The sequence below is a fragment of the Salvia hispanica genome, chromosome 4 (genome assembly GCF_029641045.1).
Source record: "Salvia hispanica isolate PSC_SH4W2 chromosome 4, Shi_PSC_v1, whole genome shotgun sequence".
NCBI classification, from domain to species: Eukaryota; Viridiplantae; Streptophyta; class Magnoliopsida; order Lamiales; family Lamiaceae; genus Salvia; species Salvia hispanica.
The window spans coordinates 36875908-36895317 of NC_142695.1; the positions used below are offsets into that span (position 1 = coordinate 36875908).

The window sequence follows — 19410 nt, forward strand, 5'->3', positions numbered from 1 at the left end:
AAATTTGATCTCTTTTTACACTTAATTTTATGTTGAAAGTCAAAGCAACTAAATGCAATTGAGACTCAAACAAAAACACACCAAAGCTTTGGACCTAATGCCAAGTAGCAGTTCTAACTGCTCACATGCTTGGGAGGTGTTTTATTCCACAAAATATTACAGTATCCAATACTATAAGGAATCATCTTTACTAAAGTAAAAGATAAAAAATTAAAGTAAAAGAAAAAAAGATTGCTGTTGCTGAACCAACCCTCTTTGTTCAAAAGAAGCTTGGCCTTGTCACTTTTGATGGTCCCATAGAAACAATCAGAATAATCAATAGAGAAATACTAATAGATAGAATTGGTCCCATTTAAATATCAACAACATCATCTACCAAGACCTAAATCAACTGTTGCATATGTAAACACAAACATCATTCAGTAGCATCAAAGACAATCCAATCATATACTCCATATATGACTTGTTAGATCTATACACTCATTTTTCCCTTCTATAACCAACTGATATATGAAAAAGTAAAATCTAAACCAAGATAAAACTAAGTCAAATTCAAGAATCACATAATTGGAGGAGGCCTAGTCTCCCACACATCAAACACATTCTCCTCACTATGCAATGCAAAGAGCCTATCTCCCCCAATCGAGAAGTCACAAATGGAGCCACCGTAACCGTTCCTCAGCCGTGAAGTGAGCACCCAATCGGGCCCACAGAAGACGGATATGGTGTCGTTCATAGACGAGAACAGCTGCCCCTGGTGCAGGGCGAGCTTAGGGTAGCACGGCTCATCTGGCATATTCCCCTTCATGAGCCGGCTCCTCGATCTCCACCTCATCGCACCCCCAGATCTCCTCAAGTCCATGAACCCTAGATCCTCATACTCATTCACCACGCATATAGAGCCACACTCCTCCATAGCTATGGCGTCCCTCACCCTACGCTCGTCCCCCACGGGCGCCCCTGCATCCGACCACGCCCACACCATCCTCTCCTTGTCCCTAAAGTCCAACAAACTAATGTAGCAATTGTCCTTCCTAGGAAACAAGGTAGCCACCATCAAGCAATTGGCGCCGTGCAGCCACTGCAGCTTGTCGGCCTCGCCCAAGGACCACCCCGGGGGCTCGTAGAAGAAGTCGACTTGCTTCCCGGTCACCTGATCCCAGACACCAACACCATACTCATTGCTCCTACCTCTGCAACTAGCAAACAGCCTAAAATCAGAATAATTCAAGCTCAACGCTCCACCGGTGAAGCTCTTCACTTGATCATCATGAGTGACGTGGAATTTGTATTTCAATTCACCAGTAGAGGCATTGAACAATCCCATCCCACCATCATCCCTCCCTAGCCTCTCGCAGGCGCTCAAAACGATGCTGTTGGAGTCCACCCAAACGGCGTCGTTTACCCTCTGGTAATCAAGATTCATTGGTGGGTGCTCCTCCATGGCCCAGTCGTAGACATGGACCATGCTCCCGTGGGCGACGCAGCACCCGCCATCCGGGCCGGCCCGGATGGCGGTACCGTCGCCTGGGGCCCGGCCCGGGATGGAGCGGGAGAGGCGGAGGGTGTTGCCGTCGAATTGGCCCCATTTGGCGGCGCGGAGGTGGTCGGAGAGGCCGTAGAAGAGGGCCTCGCGGTGGAGGAGGCGCTCCGGGATGTTTGGGGGGATGTAGAGCTCCCCTGTCCGGAGGAGGTCGAGGAGGACGGCGAAGCAGTCCGGATTCCGGTCGATGAAGTGCTCGTCGGCGGCGGCGGTGGGGTCCAGATCCCAATTCTCATCAAACATGGCGCCGAAGAGGGAATTCCGCCCCGCGATTGCCAGCGTCGTCGCCGTCGTCTCGAAGCGCCTGCCGCCTACGTTGAACTTCACTCTGTCCTTCTGAACTCCCATCGAATCAAATGGAAGAAGACTGTAGAAACGGTTTTGTGATGAAAAATCGATGATTTTTCAATCAAAGGGGGAAGGGAATACGAATTCAAAAATTTGAAAACTCGTTTAATCACGAGAGATCTTTAATTGAACATCGAATTGATTCTGGTAATAACGATCGCGCATAAACAGTTGGAGGAAAGCGCGTACTGGCATCAATCAGAGATGACGAATCGTTGGAAATCAAACATTTACTATTATATCCGATGATTTTAGGAAAACGCAATCAAAACATGATTGAAACTCAATCAGTTCCATCGCATTAACTGAGGAAGAAGGAGAAAAACGACCAGAAAACGAAAGATCTCGGGAAATCTGGGGGAAAATTTGGAGAGAGATGAGAATTTCTTTTGATTTCGAGGAACTTGGAAAAGAGAGGATTGAGGTGTAGAATTATGGGATTTGAACAAAAATAGTTTTTATAAAAATCAAATGATCTGAAAATGGTGGAGCACTAGTTTCTTCTTCTTTAGTTTGTGGCCGTTGGATCTTTGAGGACTGAATCAACGGTGTAGGGTACGAAGGGGTTACGTGAGTTTTGGTTAAGTCAATCAAGTCAGCTCTTATACAATTAGGTCGTTTATCATAAATACTTCACGCTTTATTAGGAAAATAAATTATTAGTATCTGCTATTTTTTTTAATTATGTCTATAGAATTTAATGCTACTATATAATACTCCATAGATTGAAGTTTACTTGAAGTTAGGGATTTGAGCTGACCGGTTGGCATTTAACGTAATATTTTGGAAATCTTTTTAATTTCTATTTCTACATTTATAGTAATACTAACTTATTATCTTTTTATATCTTATAACTCTGTTCAGCAAAATTGTGTGTTTCCAAATCATTAACGTGTGATACACACGTGTTTTGGCGAATTGGACAGTTCATGGAAAAATTGATGTAGCAAGACCCTTAATAAATTTTTGTATTAATCTTTTGTGTAGTGATTTGAATATTGTGTATTGTCACAAAACAGTACTCCCTTTACATTAAGCACAGTGTTATCCTGTTGATTTTCACACTTGTATGAATAAATTGTCATATAAGTGATTTATAAATAGTGAATTATAGTACTATGGAAAAAAGAAAAGTGTCATTCAATTTATTAGGTGTGACACAAACCTCTTAATTTGTTAACATGTTGATGGCACATCACATCTCCATGTTAAGAAGCCTTTCTATTAATGCTCAACTAAATAAACAAAAATAAAATTGTCAACTCTAATGCTGAGTAACCATCCTAGATATTATATACTCTATATTCAATCATTATTATTATTAATATTATCTAGAGTTTTAAAAGATCCAGGTACATATCTACTGTAACCTAGGTATTGAATCTTATAATCCATATACGTACCATTACATTTCAATGTACTTATTTTGTTTTACTACCGTGTCACATGGAATGTGATATTCCAACTCTTCTTAACCGCTAAAAATAGTAGTAATAGAAAATGGTTTAATTAATGATAGTTCCGGCACATAATTAAGAGATTGAGTTGGATGTAGAGAGGTGACACCATAAAGAGATAGAAATGATTAAACTTAAACTTGATGAAATCATCATAACCTAACTAACAAAAGCCTTATGTCTTAAGCTATTCTATAATCCAAGATGATAATGATGATATATACCTAAAACAATTTGGTTTGATGTCCCAAAGAGCTACTACTAATTTTAGTTAGTACGATATCAAATACAAAATGTGTAATATTTCCAACAATAGATGTTTGTACATCTTTCAAACAGAATTTCAAGATTTAAGATATAAAGCTAAAGGGAAAACTTTACTGTCTGCAACATAAATCAAAGGGTTCTAGAGTATTCATCGATGTCCACAACTTTGTTGAATTTAATAATGCTAATTGCTTCATAATTTTGTTACATAATCTAATCTGTGTTCCACTAAATTTAAATTTCAAACTGGTGTAGTGGGAGCAGATCCCAACTTAGGTAGCCCCACAAAAAATTGAATTTATAAAACAAGTTGTACAGAATTGACTTCGGCCGGCGATTTGCACAACAAATGAGATAATTAACTAATACCAGAAACCAAGGTTTTAAATTAATGAATCAATAATGATTTAACATTTGTTGCACTACACTAATTACTAGGTCCACAAACTCTGCTTAAAGATTGATGTTTGAATGAAAAAAATTAAAAATATCACTGATAGTATATCACGATAGAATTTAATTGCTATGCTAGCACAATGAATCATAGTCAACCCTTCTATAAAAGAAAGAGTCAGGTTCCCAAGTATATTATTCTAGTTTTCACATTTGTCTGACACCCATCAAGGAAAAAAAGAAGAAGAGAAATTAATAGGAGTATAAGCTAAGAGAAATTAATAGTGCTGCTAACTACTCTATCACATATTGATTTAGATGGTCATATGTGTTGTAATCTGGTTTGCTTTATATATCTTCCCTAGAGATACATTAAAATGACAACACTCTTAAAATGACACTGTAACACCACGCTAGACTGCAATATTATATATGCTAGACTGTAATAGTATAAACGCTAGACAGCAATCTACAACAATCTATAGATTGTTGTCTAGTGTATTGGATATTGCAGTCCGCGTCATCTTGCAGTTTAGAGTATTGGATATTGCAGTCTAGAGTATTGAATGTTGCAGTCCGCGTAAATTTACCCTTGCGAATTTTTTATGACTGCCACATGACAGCTGATTATTCGTCTATATGTACAAACGATTGGCTAGGAATGGTGGTATGATGTTATTTTAAGAGGGATTGTCATTTTAATGCATCCTATCTTCCCTATCCAGTAAAAGGAATATGCAATTATCTCCGAGCCAATTTTTTGTAATCTTATTTTGTCTTATAGCATAATTAACCTCAGCTATGATCCAGACCCTAAGTCCTCTCCACATTATCATTCCTAATTTTCTAGACCAAGTCATAACTCCTATAACCTTGTAGGTCCCATCTAGGCCTCAACTATTATTAAATTGCACTATTCACAATTATAAGGTATTTTACTCGTAAAATAGAAAGTGTTGGTCAATTAAAACACGAAAAATTCATTGTTCAGTCGAAAATAAAATATTACAAACCCTAGAAATAAAAAATTACAAATCCTATAAAATAAAATTACAAATCCTAGAAAATAAAAATTTCAAGTCCTAAAAATATTACAAGTCCTAAAGTGAGAAATTGGTGGAAAAATGTTGAACAAATGGTATATAAAAGGAAAAATTTTGAAAAAAAAATCAATTAGGGGTTCGAGTCCGGCCCGAACCCATAACCCTAGGCCGAACACCGACTAGGCCCGTCCCGGGAGACTCCAACGCCGGGTCGGACCACAACCAGGCCCGACCTCAGACTGCAGGCTAGTCCCCAGGCACGGCCCAGCCCCGTCCCCTCCATTCTCCAACGCGCAGGCTGCGGGGCGGGAGCCAAGTGTGGTCCGGCCCACCTGCGTTATTGATGCTCTTAGAAGCTTTTCTTTTTCTCTTTAAAGCGGCATATTTCAAAGTTTTTGTTGGCATCAGTGTTGTCAAAGATCATAATGAGAGATCTCTAAATAGAGAAGAAGATTATCAATGAGACACATACAACCATTACCCATACATAAAACACACTATACGGTAAGAGATCTTAAGACACATACAACCATTCAGGCATTCACCCATATATAAAATACACAATATAGTATGAGATCTTAAGACACATATAACCATTCACCCATACATAAAATACACTATACAGTATGAGATCTTAAGCGGAGAATTTGTTGTGGGTCAAAGTCGAAGGTGAGTGATGTAGGTATTGCACTAAGTGCAGAGGCAAAAATTGTCATGGAATTGGCTACAAGTCGAATGTAATGGAATTTTACAATCCTCGTACACTGACGGTGGGGTCGTCTTCCGCACCACAACCTTCACCTGACACTATTTAATACACCAAATGTGATTTGTGTAGGCTTACACTTTATAGTTTTTTTTTAAATGTGATTTAAATTATACGTTGAAAAGTTTCGCCTCAACCACGAGGGAATGGAGGGATTAACTACTTTAATAAAATAATCAAAGAAAAAATGTGAAAAATAAACTCGCACAAGCTGAACATATGTTTCGACTAATGCTACTTTAATTGATAATCAAACAAAATTTCAATTTTGAAGCTCAATAGTTATTTAAATCCAGTGAAAAAAAACGTCAACAATTGGGTTCGAGTTAATCCCATAGCGGCCTTATTATACACATAAAGGGCATGTTTGATAAGTTAGTAATACCAAGATAGAGAATTATATATGGACATTTCTAATTGTTTGATGTCATAGTTAAGCTTAACTCAAAACCCAATACAAGACCAGGACCCTATCTAATCTTACCAAAATTATAACATTAACCTTGTTTATGTATCTCACCAATTTGTCAAGTTAAGCCATGTTATTTAATATACAATACAAATTTAGATAATTTCTTTTCTATCAAATAACAACAGAAAAAAATCATATCTTTGCATATCTTGACATAAAGTCCGTATTTGTTATCTTGTTTTACATATCTTCTCATATCCCATCTTTTTTATCAAACGAGTCCTAAACAGTTAGAAACAATGTTTAGCCTACTTGACTTGGGCCAACATTAATAAAATGGCCCACAGACACAATTAAGAATAAACGTCACAATATTAATAATTTTTGTTATTATTATTTCACATATGGACTATGTGGAAATAGCTTATTCTGTAAGTTTAGAAATTATAGTCACGATCTGGAAAATAAACGTTAAATATTTCTTCCGTATCATTATAGGAATCCTGATTGTCTATTTTATTTGTCCCACGTTAAAATTTTAATTTCATTTTGTTAGTTAACTAATCTTACTTTTACATTTGTTTATAAAACTAATACTACTCCTATATACAAATAAGACTCTCTTTTCACTATCTTTTTTGATAAAATTTCCTTCATATTTTTTTAAAAATATTAGATTCTGTATATATTAAAATAATTAATTAGTAAAAAAATTATTTGATCAAATTCTTATAATTCAACCAACTAAGAGTTACTGGTGCAAAAATCTTATTACATCTTTACAAATTATATTTTATCGACAATTTTTTTTAATTATTATTATTAATATCATTATTATATCAACAAATTATTAGACAGTAGCACATGAAATTTTTGTGTGCCTCGTAAAACGAAGAGTGGCAAATGAATATTAAATTATACATTCTATTTCATTCTCAATTTTCACCCCACCACTATATAGTCCTAATTTTATTTTATACAGAGAGACGGTGTCAAAAATTGAAATAATGTTTGACAACAGCCTTTTTGTTAGTAAATCCATGTCTAAATATTTACAAAAGTCGACTAAAAAATGAATAAATGTTATTTAATGAATTACTGAATATCCGAGGAGTAAATGAATAAGAATGTAGGAGAAGAACAAAATCATTAAAATCATGTAGCAGTAGACTTGTCGTCAATAAAAATTGATGGTTCTATTTCTTTGCGGAAAGGGAAAACACAAACGGGAATAATCTTTCATCTTTACAGCAGCTGAAATTTCTTGAGCTTGAAGCTACAATCCCATTCATGAGATATCTGGTTCAACAACACGAGGAGTAAAGAATCAATGGATTTAGGTGGCGGCGGCAGAAGAAGAGGCAGCGCCCCGAAAGCAGGCTCTGTTTGGGAGAGCAGAATGAAAATCGATCAAGTCAAAGGCGGCATCAAAGTTTTCAATGAGAATTCTGCACACACCACTCAAACTGCCGAGATTGAGATTTGCAGAGATGCAATTCCCAAACAGAGCCCTAACGGGAAGAGGAAAACTTGGAAATCCGAGAGTAATGATGCGAGTCCAGTTAAGATTGCGGGTCTGAGATCTGAAGTGAGCACGAATTTGGATGAGCAGATCAACGAATTGAAAAGCCCCGTTTCGATCAGGAAATCGAGTTTGAGGAAGGCGAAATCCGACTCTGTTGAGGTGAAACCTAGAGCGTCTGTTGTAGAGAAATCTGACAGAGAGAGCAAGCCGAGATCTGATGAGGATTGTGAGGAGATCAAGTCTGCTATTACGCCCGAAATCAATGGCGGAGATGAGCCAGATTTCGATGAAGATAAGGAAATTGAAGTTGAAAATGTAGAAAAGATTAAGCACAAGAAAATTGTGATTGAGGAGAAGAAATCGGTTGTGAGAAATCAAAAATCAATTGCCACAAAGCAGCCTCCTCCTGATGCAAATCATGCCCCATTTGATCCATTTCGAGATTCACAAAATTGTCCAAGAAGAAGCAGCAAACTACAAAGTTTTGGTGAGTTCATTGAAGCCAGTTGTTATTATCAATTATGTGTGTGTATTTTAATTGTTTGCAGTTAATATTTTTATTGGGTGGTTGAAATCAGTCCACCTAGTAATGTGGAGAGACATATCAAAATCTGCATTTGTTTTTGGGATTGGAACATTTGCTATCATATCATCTTCATACACAAAGGAGCTAAACATCAGGTTTAATTTGGATTTAATTAATTATTTTCTGATTAGGAGATGAAAAACTGACACCGAATTTTCTTCAGCTTCATCTCTGTGCTATCCTACTTGGGACTTGTGTACTTAGCTGCAATTTTCCTTTTCAGATCCCTTATTAGCAGGTAATTAGTAAAATACTTGACCTTAATTATTAGTAGCAATTAGTATATGGGAAAAAATGAAGGGTTTGGAATGAAAATGTGGCAGAGGATCAGAGAGTGGAAGTGAAGATTGTGTTATTGGTGAAGAGGAAGCAGTTTGGGTGATGAAAATGCTTCTGCCATTTATAAATGAGTTTCTTCTCAAATTGAGAGCCCTTTTCTCAGGCGACCCTTCCACCACGATGAAGGTATAATGTGTCTGTGAAATGAAATGAAATTCAGTCGAAAAATGACAAGCTTTGTCTCCTCTGCAGTTGGCACTTCTGCTGTTCATTTTGGCAAGGTGTGGAAGCTCCATTACTGTGTGGACAACGGCCAAATTAGGTCAGTTTTTTATTTTGAGATATTCTTTATTCTCTTTATTTCCTTCCTTTCCTGTTTTAGTACTCCATAATTTAAATAAAGAGCTTAGGTATCATTATTTTGAGATCACATGCAAAGTGATGTTGACATGTTTCTTTATAGCATATCAACAGCCCATTATGAATACTTTTTTGTGAGATCTATGATAGATTAGGTTATTATGATTGAGAGGATTCAAACTTAATTTTTTTTATGAATAATTGATACTACTAGTAGAAATTATGAGTCCATTATAAAAAATAAATGGGCATTGAATAATTAATTTGATTTATTTTATGGGTGTACGGGCTGGCGCAGGCTTTATTGGAGTATTTACAGTGCCTAAAATCTGCTCAGCGTACTCCTATCAGATTACTGCATACGGTAAAAACACATTATCTCTGAATTCTATGTACTGTAATTTATAACTACATATTCCCCTCATAATTTTTGGGAATTATAAATCTATGCATTACATTAAGGTGGATACACACGAATATATTCTTTTTGCTTTTTTGGATTGAGATACATAAAAAGAAAGATAATTTTTGGACCACATTGAAAATGTTTGGAGGTTTTAAACTTATTGTAATTATGTACTATAGAATAGTAGTAACAAATAATTAAAGGAGTTAAAAATTGAATGTGGTGGGTGGTGAATGGGACCACTTATTTATGATTAATTTCGTTAATCCACATTGAAGAAAGTCAGAAACCAAAATTAGTGGAAGAATTGAGTGTGTAAATATGATTGAACTTGAAGGTACATTTTGGATAAAACGATTTGGAGATGCATGGGCATCATGTTCTCACAAGAAAGCAGTGGGATTTGCCATCTTTGCTCTTGTGTGGAACTTATCCTCCCTCGTCGCCCGAATTTGGGCAGGTACTTATTCATTCCATTTTTCATTGTATTCATCTCTCTCATTTCAATAGCTTCAAGATCTGTCTGTGGTTGTTAAGAAGTAAGTAACTCCCTCCGTCTCTTCTTAATGACACGTTTATTTTCAACACGAAAATTAAAAAATAATGTTTAATGTATTGAGTAGATGGATAATGATATAATAAATGAATAGAAAATAAGTGTGTGAAAAAAAAGTAGAAAAGAGAAATGATTATACTAATGCATAACGGATGAATTATAATTTATACTGTAGTAATAGACTGAAGTCCACAAATTAATCACGTACATTCGCTCAAAAGCTTAATGTGTAAGATCAAAAAGTTTTTTTTGAACAAATGTATACAAGATTAACTTTGGATTTTAGTCTTTTTATAGGAGACCAGAGTAATTTAGTTGAGTCTTGAGACCTTATTTGTCCAAAAATAGAAGAGAATCATTAATTTTACGTACTAATAATATAAGTAAAAGAGAGACTATAAAGTAAGTGGACCAATAAGATATGGTAACTAGTGTGGACAAAAATTATGCTTGATTGCTTATTACTATTATGTACTCCATTAAGATATGGTAAATAGTGTGAACAAGAATTATGCTTGATTGCTTATTATTATGTACACCATTAAATTTGCAGTTACTCATAAAATGAAATATTCATCACTTCATCTTATGATTTGGTATACAGTATTCATGTTGTTTGTGGCGTTCAAGCACTATCAGCAGTCGTTGATCGAAGAGGGGTGGGCCCAAGACGAAGCCATCAACTGTCAAGATTCTTCTTGCCAAGGGTCGAACTCGACCCTAGTAAGTCATAGACCAACAATACAAAATACAGAAAAACTAAAAAAAGTGTATTGACATTATTTGAGTAATTTTCACTCTCAGAACAAACAAGAGCCTATCAATTGCCCGGTTATCAATACACAAAAATAATGTCGACAATTATGTTCATCATATGGATTGGGATTAAACTACTCCTCCGTCCCATAAATTTTACTCTCTGTCCCAAGGAAGATAACCCCTTCCTTGGGCAACACGAGAATTTATGTACCTTTATTTTGTGTATAAGTAGAAAGAGTAAAGTAAGAGAGAGAAATAAAGTAGAGATAAATGTGTTTTTATTTTTAGTAATGAGTCATCTTGATTGGGACAAACCGAAAAGAAAAGTGGGGCATCTTTGGTGGGACAGAGGGAGTATCACATTTTGATCGGGCACATGTTTTAAGAAATGTATTGAAAAGTGAGTTGAAAAACTTATGGGAATGTGAGTCATACTTTTATCTATTAGTTTTATAATAAAATGTGAGTGAAATGAGGTAATGGAATATGCGGTGTACAATAAAAAATGGTACTAAAAAGTAAAATGTGACAAATTTTGTGGAACGGACGTGTGACAAAATTTCAGGGACATAGGGAGTAGATCGTTAAACTGGAACATCGAGCCAAATAGAGGAGGTAGGAGTGATACTCTTTCTAGTATTAATTAAAACACAAATGAAAACACCAAACTTTTAATGTGGAGTACTCCCTATCTCTCGCGAGAGTATGCACTCTTTTTTTTAGTCCGTCCCTTAAGAGTATATACTTTCTAATTTTGTAACTATTTCCTCTTTAATCAGGTGTGATCAATTCTCAACTTACAATACTTTAATAATTTTGTCTTTCTAAATCCGTCTTATTTTATCAATCGTGAATTAAAATGTTGCTCAAATCAAAAGTGCATATTCACTAAAAATGCATATTTTTATGAGACATAAGGAAGTAATATTTTGTATACTAGGGTAATTTTCTGGCAACATGGTCGTAGCTTATTTGGGTTCAATATAGTACAAGTCACTGTTCTATGGTTCGGGGGGAGCAATATCCGTTTCAGCAATCATCGTATCTATTCCATATATCCGTACGCAACTGTTAGAAAGGAAAGAATTAATTACACACATCAAGGGCAGTGATGACACTAGAAATTTAAGTAAATCAGAGCTAAAAATTTTAAAAATTATAATAATAGTAGTAAAATATTTAATTTCACACATAAAAACATTACCATTTTAAGCATTAGATAATAATTGTACCAATTGTCATATCTTGAAATTTTAGAAAATTATTTTCACTATCAATTTTATATACTCTATCGACCAATGACAAATCTGTATTAATAAGTTTTACAAATACTCTTGCATCTTAGTAATTTTAACAATTTTTGGAACTAAGGTAGTTTTCATTATTTTGGAATAATTAAATAGTTTGAGATCGATTTGATTTTAATTATTAAGGGTGGAATTAAGTTATAGGATAAAAATTAAACAAATTAAAGATAATAAATTAAATTTATAGAGACAATATCCAATACTCGTGGATAAATAGATGGTATCTTTAGCATATATACAAAATTAGTTTTGTACCCTATTTAAAGGGACTCTATTCACTCAATCATCCGATTCTACCCCAATTCTCTCTTCTAATGTCTATGCCTATTAACAGCCATCATCCCTGACACGCCGCAATCCAGCTGAACACTGCGACGTGGAACCAAAGCGGCGAGGCGGATGAAAAACGGCAGACAAACTTAATTGGCGGACGTGGAAGCCGCCGGAGAATAAGGTATAATCCCAATTTCTCAAGGCCAATTCTAAATTAAATGGATTCGTCAAATTTCTGTCATGTCGATTCCCAATTATTCATGCGAATTTGGTTGATCAACAATAGCATCTGATGCATCTTGTTCCTGCCTTTCGCTGCGAGATATTCAAGTTTTTCTCTTAGTTTATCTTTTCCACGTTTGAGTATGTTTAGGAATCTTTTGTTTGTTACTTTTATTTCAAGCTATACTCTTTATTTAGTAGTTCTATTTTTGTTTCGCAGTTTAAAGTGCGCAGAAATTTTCTAGTCTTGCCAGCAATTGGTGCTTGTTCCGTTTAGTTATTAGTCTTGCCAGCAATTGGAGTATTATTTTGTTCTCAGAATTTATGTGGTACTTTGTTGATGACTTTGTTCTATGCATAGATTTCTACTCTCCATCCATCTTTAACTCCTAATAACATCCAGATTTCTCTTTCAATAGTTGAATAAACCCTTACACTAAAATTGGATGCATACAAGAATCATGCACACAATAAATGAGAAATTAAAATTCATCGTGAATCTGAGATTTCACACTGCCATGCTCTGACACCACATGTTCCTGTTAGAGAATGAATCACTGTTACAGTTATTCAGCCCGTTTATCAAAGAATGGAATGGGCTTAAATATTTCTTAATAGCTTTTGTGCTTTAAGTTAATAAACCGTTAACCAATAAATTGGGACACATTAATGAATTAATTCTTACATCTTCATACGTGCATCATTGTCCAAGCCATACTCTTAAATTTCTGATTCATATGTTACTCCCAACTCCAATTTCCTTGCGTGTGTGTATGTAATGTATATTGAAATCATTTCGCAATTCATAACGTATTTTCATAGTTTACTACACTGTGTAGCAGACAAACTTCATGCAATTGCTGGTTCATGAAATGCTTAAAATTGTTTCAAAAATCAGAAAGTTGAAGAGTATAACCTAATTGTTTGAGTATGTTTAACAATACGTACAATGGAAAAATACACGTGATTTAGTTATAGCATAGAATTTCTGCAGGAGATATTTCGAAGCCAATGGGACAAATGTTTATTATTGTTACTTTTGATCGAGCTCTTCATGTAACTGAGTCACAATATCTGCTGATAGAAATTAAATTGTGAAAACCATCATAGAGTACTAATTCACATGTATATTCCTCTGCCTTTTGAGATCACTTTTTTTTGCATGTGGTTTGGTTTTTCATTGACGGTTAATAATGGAAGGTATGTTCCTAGAGAATCACTACACTGTGTTCAGCTGATGCCATGAGATGGTTGATAGGATGAATGTTATTGTTATTATTACTTTTTCTGTAAAGTTGATGGAGCCCTCTGTGAAACTGCGTCACAGCATTTTAACTGGGTTAGAAGATAGAATTTGTGAGGTAGAAGTTGTTAGTCAAAAATTTTCTGGATGTCACGACAGATGAGTTTAGCAGAAGACTCACCAATACACTCTTCAAGCAGCGATGACTTCGCAGCAATTCTTGATGCGGAGCTGGATGCTGCTTCTGATTTATCAGGAAATTCTGAAGAAGGTGCAGAAGAAGAGGAGAGTAGTGCTGAAGACAGTGGTGACAGAAGTGAATTGGACTTGGATCATGAGAGGTGTACTTAATACTCTTGTCCACATACTGGTGGAGACTTGTATCCAAAATGTTCTGCAAATATTTAATTTTAGTCTCTAAACTTGCAAAATCACCTCACCAACACTGACACCATTTATGTTGCCTTTTTGTAGAGTTAAAAGGCAGAAAGTGGAGTTATACTCGGGCACATTAAATCCACAGGAGGAAATCTGTACACATCCTGGTTCTTATGGTGGATTGTGTATGAAATGTGGGAAACTTGTAGATGATGATTCTGCCATTTCGCTTAAATACATTAATGAGGTATTCTGGAACATATTGTTTATTTTTGTTACATCTTAGTTATATTTTTGCTTCTTATACATGAATGACATGGAAGATCTTATCAATATTAGCCTACATTCTTTTTGATAACCGAATAGCTGAGAATATAGATGTAAAGTTATTGCAATTGTAAGCTTAAATCTTATGAAATTATTATTCTCCATGCAGAATCTGAGGATTGCTAATGATGAAATGGCTCGATTACGAGACAAAGATTTCAAGGATTTGCTTTGTCATAGAAAAAAGCTTTATTTGGTCCTTGATTTAGATCACACACTACTCAATTCAGCTCGGCTAACTGATATTAAAGAGGACGAAACATATTTGATCAACCAAAGAGATTCTCTGCCTGGTACTTTTCTTCTTAAGATATTCTATGTTACCTGGTCTCGTAACTAGCGCTGAGCGTGATTTTACTTCCTAATTTTATGACGGGGCCTTGACTTTACTTATCTCTTCAGTTTTCAATTCTACTATATGTATGGTATTTCCTCGACTCAACAGTTTTATAATAATAATTAGATACCTTGAAGACCAGTCTGTTCAGACTAGACAGGATGCACATGATGACTAAGTTGAGGCCATTTGTGCACACTTTCCTGGAAGAAGCTAGTAACTTGTTTGAGATGTACATATATACCATGGGTGAACGTCCCTATGCTTTGGCAATGGCGGATCTACTTGACCCTGGAAATAAATACTTCCATTCAAGAATAATTGCACAAGGTGATTGCACGCAGAAATATCAAAAGGGTCTTGATATTGTTTTGGGGCGAGAAAGCGTAGTCCTCATCCTTGATGACACACAAGCGGTAAATACTTTAATTTTAATCTTGCTGTAACTTCTTTTACTTGTTGAATCCATGTCAAATATGTTGTTTGCTAGCACATGATTGTAGATTTCCCTAAACTGTGTTTTAGGTATGGAAAGAGAACAAGGAGAATTTGATATTGATGGACCGATATCACTTTTTTGCCTCAAGTTGTAAGAACTTTGGATTTAGCCATAAGTCTCTTTCTCTACTAAAAACTGATGAAAGTGAGACCGAGGGGGCTCTGGCCACTGTTTTAAAGGTGCTTCAGCAAGTACACTGTTTGTTCTTTGACAAGGTATCTCCTCATATTCACTAAAGTTGAACTTATAACTGGTTAATTTTTAAGCTCCATTCGTTAATATTCTATTTTTCCTTTCAGGGCGGCAAGGATAATATAGAGGACCGAGATGTGAGACAGGTACATCTTTTTTGAATGGCTGAGAAGGCTCTGTTCTTTTTACATTTTAGTATTTTACACTAAGATTTATCCGTTACATGCAAACACAATAAGCAAATAAAGGAAAGTAGAATGGGCTCCTTTTAGGTCATCGGTTCAAGAAAGCCAAGCCTGTTTTATCTACATCAACCGAGCTTATCTATAGAATCAATGGAATGTTTGACACATAAAATAGCTGAAGTGGGCCTGACAGAGCTGATGTTTTAATTAGGCAATATCCAAATCATTTTGTTCGCATCTTCCTCTAATCGATGAAATACTACGTAGTCTTATGTGATGATCTGCTTATTCATTCAGTAAGCTTTAGCTGCTTTTATCTCACCTTTTGAGGTGATGAAAACAAGAGGTTGCTAGCTTGACATTCAGATGTTCTACCTGATATATGAGATTATCATATTTCATACTTTACTCGCAGGTGCTAAAAACCATTCGAAAGGAAGTTTTGAAGGATTGCAAAATAGTCTTCACACATGTTTTCCCGACCAACTTCACAGCTGAGCATCATCACTTGTGGAAAATAGCAGAGCAACTGGGAGCTACTTGCTCGACTGAAGTTGATCCGTCTGTCACACACGTGGTGTCTGGGGATGCTGGGACAGATAAATCGCGCTGGGCCGCGAGGGAGAACAAGTTCCTGGTCAATCCGGGGTGGATCGAGGCTTCCAACTTTTTGTGGAGAAAGCAGCCTGAGGAAAACTTCTCTGTTAAGTCGAAACGATAGATGGGCTTCTTCGTATCTAGCCTATGCTTTGTTTTCTAACCTACTTGTATATACTGTATGTTAGAATAGACCGACCTAGTGTTCAAAGAGCAATAGTTTGAAATGGCTAACACAGTTTGATTTACATTAGCAAAGATTTGGTGATGATTTTGTAATGTCAATAGAGATCAAGTCATAGCATTCGACTCAAGATTCTGTACTATCCATATGGATGGTGAAATTGCAGGTTGGTCTTATCTTTCTTGATCATACTAAAGTGTGCAAATACATCTATTTCAATACAAATTGCAATACAACAATAGTCGATATTATGAAAACCCTTAATCATGCCAACAGTTTGTGGAGAAGTAGTTATATATCCGAATAAAATCAAGATTCCATCATATGATTTTGGAATTAAATATAAGCAACTGATTGATAATCATTGAGAAATATGATTATTTTAATTTCATTTCATTAATACAAATTTCATTTTCAACTGCCATCTTACTTTCACAGGAATAATACTTACTCCGTTCATAAAAAATAGACAAAATTATAAATGACATGAGTTTTAATGTACAATTGGTAAAGTAAAAGAAAGATAGGAAAAAATTAAAGAGGGGAGGGGAAGATAGTGGAATGAGTATTAGTGGATTGCAGATCCAGATTATAAATGATGCATAAGATTATTATTTATTAAAAACTTGCTATATTTAGACTTAATCTAATTTTGGTGAATAGTGTTAAACTTAGTCTATTTCTTTTTGGATGGGAAGAGTATTGAACTTTGATTATGAAATTCTCGTACTACTAGACTAGTAGGTAATTGACAGCATAACAGCTCGAGCTTATTTTCGACACGTAGGCGTGGTACATCATATTGATACATTGGCATTATTTTCTTGAAATCCCAATCCAACAATAATCAATAATTGAGACCTTTCTATATCATTGGAGTTTTTAATGCAATGACGCGAGTATATGTACGAAGATTGTTATGATAACACTGTAAGAGAGTATTTTGGATATATTATTGGATGCATGTTCTTCTCCTACTAATTTTAGAAAAAGCATACACTTACTTGATTTGTCTTTATAAATAAATATTAGTAGTAATATATCAAATAAATTAAGATGGCGAACAAGGATTTATTAAGACGATCAGCAAGGATATGCCACAACACATTAACTATAAACATACTTAAGCGTTCTCCAGCATACTATATTTTCCAATATATATGTAGATATATAATTTATTCACCTCAAACATTCAATTTCAATATTCTGTTTTTTTTTTTTTAATAATCTGGCTTTGAAGCAATATTGATATTCATACGTAGGTTGGCTATATGCCTTACAATTCAAATTTCAACTTACTAGCTAGTACAAATGATAAGTATAAGTAGAATTTGTACCACATTATATTTCATTTTTCAAATGGTGGGTTCTAGAGCATTGATGCATCGCACGTAACTACATGATAAATTGACTATAGACCAATTAAAAACATCCTTCTACCCACTTCTTAGTCAACTAGTGTTGCTATATTTAGTGGAAAATGTCATTATCTAAATTTAAATCAATTTATGTGATTTTACGCAATTCACATGAAACAAGAATCCATGGATGCATACGTGTCTTGTTTACTCAAAAACTTACATAAGTATTAGCACTATGCTGTAGTACTAGTACATACATGTATATAATGAGTCGGGCGATATTTTGTTCGATGTTGATTTAAATGTCAATGATATGTTCATGATCATATCATATTTGAGATAATTGATACATAAATATTTGAGATGAAACGTCGAGGCTATGAGCCTTGAACTTCGATCTTAACAAATGGTATTTAAGCTTGGTTCGGGTCCAAAATTAAAATATCCAATTGATTTAATCTTATACCCGCTTATGCACGCAGCCAACACCTGATAGGATATAACCCATAATTTGTCCCGGCGCATCTCGATGTGTGCATGTCTCCTAGACATGATGTGTAACGTATGTAACTCCAACTGTTACATGAGCCAAGATGATAGATTTAGGGTACTTCCTATAAATAGTGTAGTCACTAATGTATTCCATACTGCATATTTCATAGTAATTGGATAAGTTCATTGTCGAAATATTATGTGAACAGTGCTGTTACAAATGAGACAAAATCATTTTTATATTTGGAGACGACACGTCTGAACCGAGAGAATTGTTAGGAAATATCACATCTTGTGGAAATAGGAATATCTTGACTCGGGTAGTTTTCTATTGTTTAATTTCAGTTGTAACTTCAATTTGCAGTTCTATTTCATTTGTAGTACTTCCTATTCTTTCTATTTTTATTTTGGGATTGTATACAAATTGATTTTGTATCCATTTATACGGCATACGATTAGTTTTGCTTATTTAGATTTAATTAAATAGAGAAATAAGTGAATTGTGAAAAAAAGAATGCAAATCACTAAGTTCATCGCCATGTCAACTTCCAACAAGACAACAACTACAACAACTAGATAGTGATTAGTAAGTAAATTCTTTTATTGGAAGTTAATTATTTTAAAGACAAATCAAGTAGGAGCTATTGAAATGAAAGAAAATTAGAAAATTAGAAAATGAGAAGGAAGTAAAAAATGTAAGTGATTAACAGTGAAGGAAACTCGTCATCACATAATCAAAAAATATATCATTAATGAGTAATAAATGTGAGTATCAGAATATGTAGAAACTTGTGGTTGTTATTTTTCACCTCCATCTAACCACCATGATTGTGAATTTGTGATATGTATGATCTTAGCTAAATAGTAAGATTGGATGTGTATAGATGGTTGTGCTTGCTGCTGCTGCATTCAATAGTGTACCATCTCTGGTTTGGATTTGATGGGTAGATAACAATGGTCCAACCAACAATTTGAAACAACACAATTATATACGAGAATGACCATCTTCTAGGTGCGTGTAGATACATATTCATATCATAATTATTACTCCCTCGTCCCAGTTTTATAGTCACATTTTGCCTAAAAGTCCGACCCACATTTATAGTCATATTT

At 35.0% G+C, this 19410-nt stretch overlaps 3 protein-coding genes across 5 annotated transcripts; 2 read left to right on the forward strand and 1 right to left on the reverse strand.

The window, feature by feature from the left end:
- Positions 1-312: 312 nt before the first annotated feature.
- Positions 313-2330, reverse strand: LOC148928575 (BTB/POZ domain-containing protein At2g24240-like). Its single transcript, XM_089056476.1, has one exon. The coding sequence runs from the start codon at positions 1889-1891 to the stop codon at positions 560-562; it is 1332 nt and encodes a 443-aa protein (XP_088912602.1). The 5' UTR covers positions 1892-2330; the 3' UTR covers positions 313-559.
- Positions 2331-7369: 5039 nt separating this feature from the next.
- Positions 7370-10811, forward strand: LOC125192332 (uncharacterized). 3 transcript variants are annotated; one of them, XM_048089873.2, is made up of 8 exons: positions 7372-8241; positions 8303-8435; positions 8504-8578; positions 8664-8805; positions 8872-8941; positions 9278-9343; positions 9723-9845; positions 10546-10811. In XM_048089873.2, the coding sequence occupies exons 1-8, from the start codon at positions 7560-7562 to the stop codon at positions 10716-10718; spliced, it is 1464 nt and encodes a 487-aa protein (XP_047945830.1). In that variant the 5' UTR covers positions 7372-7559; the 3' UTR covers positions 10719-10811. The 3 variants fall into 3 exon arrangements, with proteins under 3 accessions (XP_088912454.1, XP_047945830.1, XP_047945831.1); XM_048089874.2 differs by having other exon boundaries at positions 7373-8241; positions 8333-8435; XM_089056328.1 differs by lacking the exon at positions 9723-9845 and having other exon boundaries at positions 7370-8241.
- A 1468-nt stretch (positions 10812-12279) lies between these two features.
- CPL4 (C-terminal domain phosphatase-like 4) lies at positions 12280-16633 on the forward strand. Its single transcript, XM_048094964.2, has 8 exons — positions 12280-12461; positions 13905-14086; positions 14220-14370; positions 14560-14743; positions 14914-15203; positions 15313-15501; positions 15586-15624; positions 16079-16633. Exons 2-8 carry the CDS (start codon positions 13905-13907, stop codon positions 16382-16384), a joined length of 1341 nt encoding a protein of 446 aa, XP_047950921.1. The 5' UTR covers positions 12280-12461; the 3' UTR covers positions 16385-16633.
- Positions 16634-19410: the final 2777 nt, after the last annotated feature.

Coding starts and splice junctions, on each gene's coding strand:
- LOC148928575 (XM_089056476.1), bottom strand. CDS start 1,891: ATGGGAGTTCAGAAGGACAGAGTGAAGTTCAACGTAGGCGGCAGGCGC.
- LOC125192332 (XM_048089873.2), top strand. CDS start 7,560: ATGGATTTAGGTGGCGGCGGCAGAAGAAGAGGCAGCGCCCCGAAAGCA. Junction 8,242..8,302: donor CAGCAAACTACAAAGTTTTG/GTGAGTTCATTG, acceptor AATTGTTTGCAG/TTAATATTTTTATTGGGTGG. Junction 8,806..8,871: donor ACCCTTCCACCACGATGAAG/GTATAATGTGTC, acceptor TCTCCTCTGCAG/TTGGCACTTCTGCTGTTCAT.
- CPL4 (XM_048094964.2), top strand. CDS start 13,905: ATGAGTTTAGCAGAAGACTCACCAATACACTCTTCAAGCAGCGATGAC. Junction 14,087..14,219: donor TTGGACTTGGATCATGAGAG/GTGTACTTAATA, acceptor GCCTTTTTGTAG/AGTTAAAAGGCAGAAAGTGG. Junction 14,371..14,559: donor CGCTTAAATACATTAATGAG/GTATTCTGGAAC, acceptor TTCTCCATGCAG/AATCTGAGGATTGCTAATGA.